The sequence below is a fragment of the Manis pentadactyla genome, chromosome 11, assembly GCF_030020395.1.
Source record: "Manis pentadactyla isolate mManPen7 chromosome 11, mManPen7.hap1, whole genome shotgun sequence".
Classification (NCBI taxonomy): Eukaryota; Metazoa; Chordata; class Mammalia; order Pholidota; family Manidae; genus Manis; species Manis pentadactyla.
In genome coordinates, this window is record NC_080029.1 from 90,905,870 (window position 1) to 90,915,324 (window position 9,455).

The 9,455-nt window shown below is 55.8% G+C and overlaps 1 protein-coding gene across 7 annotated transcripts; it reads right to left on the minus strand.

Annotated features, from left to right (window-relative positions):
• Positions 1 to 51: 51 nt before the first annotated feature.
• LTK (leukocyte receptor tyrosine kinase) lies at positions 52 to 8,538 on the minus strand. 7 transcript variants are annotated; one of them, XM_036923792.2, is made up of 20 exons: positions 8,142 to 8,531; positions 7,499 to 7,612; positions 7,244 to 7,415; positions 6,626 to 6,776; positions 6,339 to 6,482; positions 5,940 to 6,096; positions 5,681 to 5,863; positions 4,687 to 4,785; positions 4,127 to 4,264; positions 3,585 to 3,680; positions 2,925 to 3,120; positions 2,342 to 2,432; positions 2,140 to 2,204; positions 1,818 to 2,013; positions 1,625 to 1,722; positions 1,396 to 1,488; positions 1,192 to 1,293; positions 954 to 1,088; positions 789 to 879; positions 52 to 693 (listed from the first exon to the last, which is right to left on the minus strand). In XM_036923792.2, the coding sequence occupies exons 1-20, from the start codon at positions 8,182 to 8,184 to the stop codon at positions 364 to 366; spliced, it is 2,694 nt and encodes an 897-aa protein (XP_036779687.2). In that variant the 5' UTR covers positions 8,185 to 8,531; the 3' UTR covers positions 52 to 363. The 7 variants fall into 7 exon arrangements, 5 of the variants coding, with proteins under 5 accessions (XP_036779687.2, XP_036779689.1, XP_036779685.2 ...); XM_036923794.2 differs by having other exon boundaries at positions 1,818 to 1,947; positions 8,142 to 8,530; XM_036923790.2 differs by having other exon boundaries at positions 1,818 to 2,204; positions 8,142 to 8,530.
• Positions 8,539 to 9,455: the final 917 nt, after the last annotated feature.

Here is a 9,455-nt window from a genome sequence, read left to right on the forward strand (position 1 = left end):
TGCTCCCTCTTAGTTCCCTGGCATCCCTCACGCACACCCAGATCACTGGAGAATATGAGAAGAGCTCTTTATTAGAGGTATCTGTGGAGGTGGGGGGCTGCCCAGATGAAGGATGCTCATGGGGGAAGAGCAATCAGAGAAGACATCCTGCAGGAAACAATTTCAACTCTCCACCCACACTTGGGGATGGAGGGTAGCTGCTGGTCCCAAAGATCAAAGGCTGGGAGTGGCCAGACTCTTCCCTAGGAGGCTTAGGGCTGGTTTTCAGGATGCAGAGTCCAGTGGTGACAGGCCAGCCCTGAGACAGGCCCAGACAAACAGCACAGACTGCAGGGGGCAGAGGCTACCTGACTAGCAAGCTACCTAGAAGCCTGGGGAGGAGTGTGGGGAGGAACCGGTGCTACCTTCAATGCCTGAGTCCTCACCCTCAGGGCCCCTTGGGGCCCAGGAGCCAAAGGTTGGATTCCAAAGGTTCTGAGGTTGGAGGCCTCTGGGTTTGGGGGGCTTGAGGCCAGAGGACAGCCAGGAGCCATGAAAGCTCCCTCTCCAGCTGTTCAAGCTCTCCAGATTTAGTTCCTGAGCCTGTGGGGAGCTTAGGCTCTCCAAAGACCTGCTCCCCAGCTCAGAAGCCCCTTTTTCCTCCAGGTTGGGCCCCAGCTCTACTGGCAAGGGTGAATTCAGCACCTCAGGGTCCTGTAATGAGAAGGTAGGGAAGGGAGCCACAGCATTTTTATGGCTTCTCTCCTGACTTCCAAGACCAGGATGGGCAGGGGAGGGCAGGGGCACACCTGAATGCAGTACTGAAGATGCTCCAAGATGCTGTCAAAATCAGGGCGGAGTTCAGGCTGGTGCTGCCAACACCAGGTCATGATATGGTACCTGGGGAGAGGCAGGGGCTGGTGTCCACTCATGATTGTGAAGGACTACCTCCCTGGACAACGCTCCATACTCACACAGGCCCTGGACAGCCCCTGGGAGAGTCCATCCGTCCCCCTCCGACAACAAAGTTCAGCACCTCCTGGTTGGTGTGCCCAGGGTAGGGCATGTAGCCCAGTGAGAAGATCTCCCAGAGTAGCACCCCAAAAGACCTGCATCACAAGTGGGATGAACCGAATGAAGCCCATCAGGCACACCATCCCTCCCTCACATAATCCCAAGGTGGGTGGGGGAGTGGGGAGGGCGTGTTATCACCAGGAGTCTGTCTTGGATGTGAAGATGCCCTCCAGGAAGGCCTCTGGGGGCATCCACTTGACTGGCAGCAGAGACTGGCCTCCCTTGCGGTAATAACTGGCTCTACAGGGGGGAGGAGGGGAGTGATGAGTTGTTCATATACCAGCAGGGTGCTGGTAAACTCCTTTGGAGCAGCAGACTTCCCCATCTCTCCAGGCCCCACACCTGTAGATATCTCTTGCCATCCCAAAGTCCCCAATCTTAGCCACTCGGTTGGGCCCAGTGCAGCTCAGCAGACAGTTCCTGGCAGCAATATCCCTGCAGAGTTGGGCAAAACATCATTGCCATAACTCAGAAGCTAGATCCTGGTCTATTTTCTTAAAAGTTATGTGAAAGGATTGTTCCTTGGGGAAGGAGTTGGGCTGGGGCTCTCACAAGCCAACTCGATCCCCACCTGTGGATGAAGTGGTTTTCCTCCAGGTAGTGGCATCCCTGGGCTATGTCCTTGGCCAGCTGGAGCAGGTCCTGCATAACTAGAGGTGAGGGCTGGGCCTGGGTCAGGCAGAGGGTACATTAATCCATGCAGGTTTTGGGACACAGGGACAGGGTCTTTAAAAGGGCCTGGAGAGCTGGGAGGAGGGTCTTACCAGGTGCAGCCGGCTGTGCCTCAGGAAACTCTTCATGTCCCCTCCAGACATCAACTCCAGCAGAATTAGGCGAGGGGCAGCCTGGAGGCTGAGTCCCACACAGCGTACAATGTTCTGATGGCTGAACTTGCTGAGGAGGTGGTATATATACCCAATCACCAGCAGGGAGAGAAACCGTGCTCTAGGTTCCCTAAAACTGGAGAGGATCTCTATGTCCCTAGACTTGGTACCTCTCAGCTCCAGGATGAAGACAGGCTGTTCCTGCAACAGTTCTGGGTGTCTCTCTCCCAACTTCCACCCCTGCCCCTGGCCACAGGCATACCTGATGATGAGCGCCTCCATGAGGAAATCCAGCTCATCCTGGCGAGAGCAGAGTCCTGGTAGGGTCTGGAGAGCAACAGGGTACAGATGTCCTGAGCTCCCCCAGACAGTTCAGGAAGGCAGTTGACACTAGCTTCAGTAATTGTTCCTTCCTCTGTAGAGTTCTGCTCTCCTACCCCAGCCAGAAGTCCCAGCCATCTTACCTTGATAGCCACCTGCAGGGGGCTGGGGTCCCCAGGAAGGCCAATTACCAGTCCCTCATAGACCTCTCCAAAGGCACCATGGCCCAGGGCTCTGCAGGAAGACAGGTTGGAAGGGAGTGACTGGCTGGGCCTGGAGAAGGGTCCTAGAGGATCTAGGGCTCCTTTACCTCCCTTACCCACCCCCTGTCTCCCCCCACCTCCAGCCATATGCCCAGCTGGTCTATCTGAGGGCCCTGCAGAGGTGATGTTGCTGGCACAAAGCCAGGTCAGAACAGAGTTCATGTGTGGGGCCAGAGTGGGGGTGGGAGTCTGTGATGAAGCCTTTCCTTTGGTCTTTGCAGACACCCTGGGGTGGAAGGAACCCTTGCTCCAATGGAATCATATTATAGGGTCCCACCATCCCAGAACTGGGGATGACAGCTAACCTTGGACAAGTGACTTTCCCTTTTGGAGCATCCTGGGCCTCCATCTCCTCTACACAAGGGGTTTGGGCCAGATGCTCCCTGGGATCCATAATTCACCACAGCAGGGAATGGAATTGGGTAGGGATTCAGCATGCATAGGAAGGAGGGGGAGGACTCACCTGAGCAGAGTGACATTAGCTGGGGAAACCTCAGTAAGCCCTGGAGGCAGAGGCCAAGACTGTGCTGGGCCAGACCTCACCTGGCAGTAGTAGGGATTGGGGGCTGTCTTGATGGTGGAGGTTCGAACCTTGCTCAGCTCGAGCTCAGGACCTGGCAGCCTTGTCCCCCACAGGCCCAGCCACCTCTTATGGTTCACTGAGGGTGGGAGAAGCATGTGTGGGGTAAGGGTGGGGGTGGGAGTCTGTGATGAGGCCTTTCCTTTGTTCTTTGCAGACACCCAGGGGGTGTCTGCAACCCTTGCTCCAAAGGAATCATGTAATAGGCTCTCACCATCCCAGAACTGGGGATGACAGCTAACCTTGGACAAGTGACTTTCTCTTTTGGCTCTTCCCTGTTCTCCATGTCCTCTACACAAGGGAAACCATCAGGCCCACTCTGCTTTGCCTCCCCCTGCCCAGAACACCTCTCCAGATGCTCATTAAGGCAAACATTTTCTCCAGGCCTTCCCAGCTGCTTCTATTCTTAGAACCCCAAAAGAGTCCATCCTGCTCTTCTGGGAAGAGGACTCCTGAGATCAGCCATGTCTGTTGCTGGGACTCCACAGGGTTCAGAGGAGGTAGACAGCCTTGAATCGTCTCTGCCTGCTGGATGCTTCTTACCCAGAATCAGGACCCCACACACCATAAGAAGGCTCAATGTAGAGGCCACCACTACAGCCACCAATAGAAACAGAGGGCCTGGGGCAGTGGGCAGATCTAGGGCAAAAGAGAGACACCTTCAGTGGAAAGCTCCTTTCTGTCCATCTACCCAATGTTTTACCCATACCTCAAGACTCAGCTCAAGTGTTAACTTTTCCATGCTACTTTCCCCACTTATCCTAGACAAGAGTAACCTAGAGCTCCTAAAAAACACTTAATACCTCCCACGGCAATTGGTACCTTGATATATATCTATATCTGTGTCTAGATACATAGATACCTAGAGGTATAGGTAGGTAGGTAGGTAGGTGATGATAGGTAGTGTGTGCCCCTCTCACACTAGACCACTAGACTACATGTTCCGTGAAGACAGAGCATACACTGATGCATCTCCAGTCTCCTGTCTGGCACCCAACATGGTTCCTGGTACCTGGCACACAGCAGGCATCTTTCCCTACTGCTTCTCCCAGCCCATGGTCCCAGGAGTCCAGACCAGGACATACCCACACAGGTGATGTTATCCGTAGCTAGCTCCAGGCCCTCTGGGCACATGCATTTGGCCTGCCACTGGCAGTCTTTCAAAAGGCAATGACTGCAATTGAGGTGCAGTCGGATCTCTACCTCTCCATGGCTTTCCATGACTATGAGTAAAAGAACAGAGTGAAGTGGAGATGTGCATAGTTCTTGCTGGTACATGGTTAATTCTGGCCCTGGATTTTGGAATAAGGAGTAGTACCAACTATTTAAAGGTGGGTGAGAGAGCTGGGGGGAATTCTGTCAAGTCTGCATACTACTTCTGGGATCCTTGTGCTCACAGGTATCTGAGAAGACTTCATAGCAAGGAGATATTTGGCAAGCATCCCATCCCAGAATGCCCCATAATGGCATCATAATTGACATCCCAGTTCCCAAGTATTCTAGACAGGGAGAATCTCAAGTATGCTTGGGCTGTGCAAGAACTAGGTCATTCACAATGCAGAGTTGGTGGCTCAGATGGAAGTGGGCTTAGGGACTGAGGAAAAGGACTAGGTCAGGCTGAAAGGTGGAGGGCTGGGGCCAGTACCTGCCAGAGGCTGAAGGTACAGCTCACTGCTGGGGTGTATGAAGGATACCCCATCTTCCCCATCAGCCCAGAGGATGTCAGTCTCTGAAGCATCACCCCCTGGAAATTGGAAAGTTGGGGGAGGAAAGGGCACACAGCTGCCTCACAGCTGGGAAGCTGGTATATGAACAGTGGGGAAGCTGGTCTCCCAGTGGAAATCCCAGTATGGCCTTCTCTGCAATAACATTACTGTACAGGGGCTGCCAGCTCACAAGTGCCAGTAGAGGAGCCAGAGAGGTGGGGAAGGAGTCTTCAGCTGGGACCTGAAGGCCTGGCTCAGGCTGGTTGAGACACCTCCTTGTCTGTCTGAATCCCTCTGGTCCCATGTCCTTAGCTATAAAATGGAGAGGCCCAACCCACATGTTCCATTTCTGTGATAACGGAGAAAATGTGTACGTAGTACTTATGAACAGTATACAGCTCAGAAAGACACGGGCTGTTTCTTTATACTGGTGGTTTCCAAACTCTACAGTGTATTAGAATCACCTAGAGGACTGGTTAAAACAAAGAAGGCTGGAATCCTGCCTTAGAGTGTCTGATTCAGTAGGCCGCAGAGAGGCTGAGAATTTACATTTCTAATTTAGGTAATGCTGCTGGTTCAGGGACCATGCTATAAGAACTGAGAATATTGACTTAAATATCCCTGTCTTTCTGCCTCCCTGCTCAGCGTGTTAATTCAGCCAGCTCTAAAATGTTGGGACTGTTGTAGAGAAAAAGGAGATCTGTTGTTATGATAAAGATCCTGGATTTAAATGGAAATCTAGGGACTCCTTTCCGCAGGTGTGTTTTGCACTTCTGTGATTTCTTTTTCTAAATGCTGTTATTCAACGCTCTGGCCTGCGGGGCAGGGCTCAACTTTCTTTCCTATCCTTCAGCAGGACTTGGCCTGTTCTAAGGCCCTAGCCTCACTTCACCCTGGGGGCTGCCCGGCCGCCCTCCCCAAGGGTGCACCTACCCTGGTAGCCACCGCCGCCTCCACCCGCAGTGCAGGCCCCTCCGCCGCCCCCGAAGCCTCCGGCCGCAGCCCAGCCAAGCGTGGCCCAGGCCTCTGCGCAGCCCTGGCCGCCCTCCGCTCCCTCCTGCAAGGAGCGGCCGGCCTGTGGAGAGGAGGCCCTCGACGTCCAGCCGCCCCCTCCACCTGTGGAGCGACAGCAGGATGGCTGGCAGCGGGATGGGGTGCGAGCTGGCCTTTCCCACCGCCCCCGCGCCCTCACCTGCCGCCCCGCCTCTCCCATTGCTCCCGGGCGCCGCCAAACGATTCTCCAGTTTCTCCGCGGCGGCCTGAGTCCGGCCTCGGTCCTGCCGCCTCAGATAGGCCCGACCGCCTCCTCCGGCCGCCACCAGCAGCGGCTCCAGCTTGCCAGCGCTCAGCTGCGGGGCCAGCGGCACGTTCAGGGACGCGCCCGCCGGCCGTCGAGCGAGGACCCGGGCACTGAGCGAGGGTTCCCGCCCCAGCGATTGTTGTAAGGGACGGGGTTCCCAGCCGGGCTGAGGGATTTGGGGACCCCAAGGCCCCGTACATGGAGTTTGTCTGTGCGCACCCGCGGAGAGGGTTGGGACCCCAGTGCTAAGGGCTAGGGGCGGGAGCGGACTTCGAGGAAGCAAGCACAAACCCGAAAGACGTAGGTGGCGCCTCCGCCACCCCCGCCGCCTCCGGCCCAGGGCCGCGATCCGGGAGCCCCTTCAGTCCCATCTGTTGCGTGCTCCTCAGCCGCCCGAGACTCTCCGAGGCAGACGAGCTGGCTCTCCTGGCTCCCCTGCGGGCATCGGGCGCCGGAATCAGCGAGGCCCCAGGCACTCTCCTCGCAGCGCAGATGTCTAACACCCCGAAACGCCCCCGCCCGCCATCCTGACTTCGTCTTGGGGTACTTGAACCACCCCTTCCCCTGGCTTCTCGTACTCCGGGACAGGCATCCTCTCCCTGCTGTCCCACGATGATGTAAAGCGGCTCTCCGAGAGCAAGGGAGAAGACGGTCGAGACGAAGACGCCATGAGCCCGCGACAGATGGTTCTTGGCGCCTTTGCCGCCCGCGGCTCCGTAGGCTGAGATCCTGCGGAAAGCAGGTGTTGAGTCCCCGGCCTTCGACCTTCGGTCTTTGGGCCGCCCTTCTGGGGCAGAGATTGGCTCCGGAATTTATCTGAGGCACTTGGAGGCCATTCGCTGATTTTGAGGGGATGGGGAAACTTTTGCACACCATAAAATCAGATTTATACTTATTTCAGTAGGCTTAATGGACATGAGGGCAGGTTCAAGCCACCTGTTGGCACCGCTCTGGGTACGGGCCCTCCACTTGGTGGGAACAGGCTTCCTTCCAGGTACCAGCTAACTCAGTGGCCACTATTGCCACGTTTCCCCGGGTTCCGCTGGAAGAAGGGGCAGTCAAGGTCGCCTGGGCCACCAGTGGCTGCGGAAGACCCTACGATATGCAGTGTGGGGCACACGTGGCCTTCATTCCCCTGAGGGCAGAACCTCAGACTCCCAGGTCACCACCCACTTCCATCCCTGCTCCGCACTTACAGGTACTGGCCAGGGCGTGGCGCCTGCCACAACTGCACGCCTCTCAGAGGCCCGGTGGTCCCCACTGTCACCACCACGCTGCTGCCGGCATATGCCCCGTCGCACTGTGTTTGTGTGGGTCCGCGCCGCCCGCTGGCCCCGCAGGTGGAGAAGAGCCAAAGCCCCTCGGTGCCTGGGAGCAGGGAGAGAGCCAAGGGTCATACAGCACCTGCCTGGGCCTGGGATGGTGAGCGGGAAAGGTAGGAAGGTGCTCACCTGGGAAAATTAAGGGAGAGGCTGGCTCCAGACCACTAGGCGGGTAGGTGACGTTGGGGTACCAGGGGCTTGGAGCTAGCACCTGAGACCCCGAGCTGGAGCAGAGAATGGCTCCTGAAAGGTGACACGGAGACAGTGGGATTAGGATAAGGGGCAGGATGTTAACGGAGGACAGCAGATAAACTCTTCACAGCCAGCCCTTGCCTCTCGCGGCCACGCCCCTAACTCCACCCAGCCAGGAACACCAGCGTCTGGAAGCCGGCCCCAACCCAACTCTGGCCGCCCAAGCCCTGCAAGATGCGGGTTGGCAACTCTGCAAGTTTCTTCGCGGGAGAGCCCCTCCCGGTGAATGACTTGAGGGCCGCACTGAGCTCAGTCCTCCAGGCCCAGCGTCCTTTCTTCGACTTGGCTTGGTCCCAACAGGCGTTGCTGAGACCCCAGGGCCTGTCCCTCTTGCCCAAGATGCGTGATCGGGATCCTCGGATGCAAGCACGTACTGCACTGCGCGAGAACCCGAGAGCTTTGGCCGCCAGAGCTCGAGACGGCTGGAGGCCACTGGGACCCGGTCTTCTGCGACCGCCGCACCCAAGCCTAAGAAGGTGCCTCTGGTCGGACGGTTGCCTGACTGCCCGAAGGCACTTACCTGCGGCTCCGAGCCACAGCAGTAGCCAGCCAGGGCGGCCCATCGCGTTTGCTCTGCCGCCGCTGGAGTTGCTGGCTCAGACCTTGCCACCTCGTCCCCGACTGCCACTTCCAGGAGTGTGCAGCTGCTTGCTAGGTACCGCGGGGTCCTAAAGCCTGCCTGGCCACTCCCATTTCAGACCCCGGGTTGTCGGAGGGAAGGGCGGGGTGTATGGCCAGCGAGGCCCCTACGCTACCTGGAAAAGCCTTTCGGAGCCTGCACCCAAGGGTTTGCTCATTGGGTTTGCTGCTGGCTGCTCCAGGGAACGGCGCCGGCATAAGACGGGGGTGGGGGAGAATGACCCCACCCTTTTGAGGCAGGAGCTTGAGAAAGTTGAGAGCCATACCCCACACCCCAATGGGTTTCTACATTTCTAGCCATCAGGAGCAGTGGGGGGTGGGGGTTGATAACACATGGGAAATGCTCTTTCAACCTGCCGCAAGGCATCACCACTTTTAAATTACGTGTCTGTCAGTGCCCTTGTACTCCAAGGCTGAACCTCCCTACGCCCTCAAAAACATGCATCTCCGGGTTCACCTCATACAATTCCACTGCCTATGTTAATTCTATGCACAGCTTCTTACTCCCACGGGGTGAAAGCCTGATCCTGATGTCAGATGAGTGCTAGTACTAACATCCCGAATCAGTGAGTGATGGTGCACAGGTCACAGCTGTCCCCACCACCTGTTAAGATCATATGAAGGGAAATTGCTCTGTAACCTACAAGGCACCCCTACAACTGTTGAGGGCCACTCAGCCTTCAGGCAGTCTTGTGTCTTCCTCATTCTTTTGCACAAAATACTAATAAATACTGAGACCTATGTTTAAAAGAAAACACTTGAAAAAAAGAGTAGTTAGCTACTTGGTAAAGCTGAGTGTATAGTGCCGGAAATGATCTAACAGTGATTATGTACATACCCTGGTAACCATGCCACATTTAACTCTGTAGATAGCCTACTATGAGATGACAAGAATTTATTTTGCAAGGTCGCAGTGAGTCAATAGTTCTTGAAGTGGTTGGGCCCAGACAGCCTCACAGCATCACCTGAGAACTTGCTAGAAATGCAAATTCTTGGGTTTCACCCTAGAACTACCAAATCAGAAACACTGGTATAGAGCCAACAATCTGTTTTAACACACTCTCCAGGTGTTTTTTGTCACTTGTTTGAGAATTATTGTTGTTTGCAGATACTGTATTTGTTTAATGAAACCTATTACATAATTCTGTGTCTAGCAGCTCCACTAATGGGGAGTGGGTTCTACCTACTGACGGCA

Coding starts and splice junctions, on each gene's coding strand:
- LTK (XM_036923790.2), bottom strand. CDS start 8,184: ATGGGCCGCCCTGGCTGGCTACTGCTGTGGCTCGGAGCCGCAG. Junction 4,265..4,686: donor GTACCTTCAGCCTCTGGCAG/GTACTGGCCCCA, acceptor TTTTACTCATAG/TCATGGAAAGCCATGGAGAG. Junction 3,681..4,126: donor GGATAACATCACCTGTGTGG/GTATGTCCTGGT, acceptor CTTTTGCCCTAG/ATCTGCCCACTGCCCCAGGC.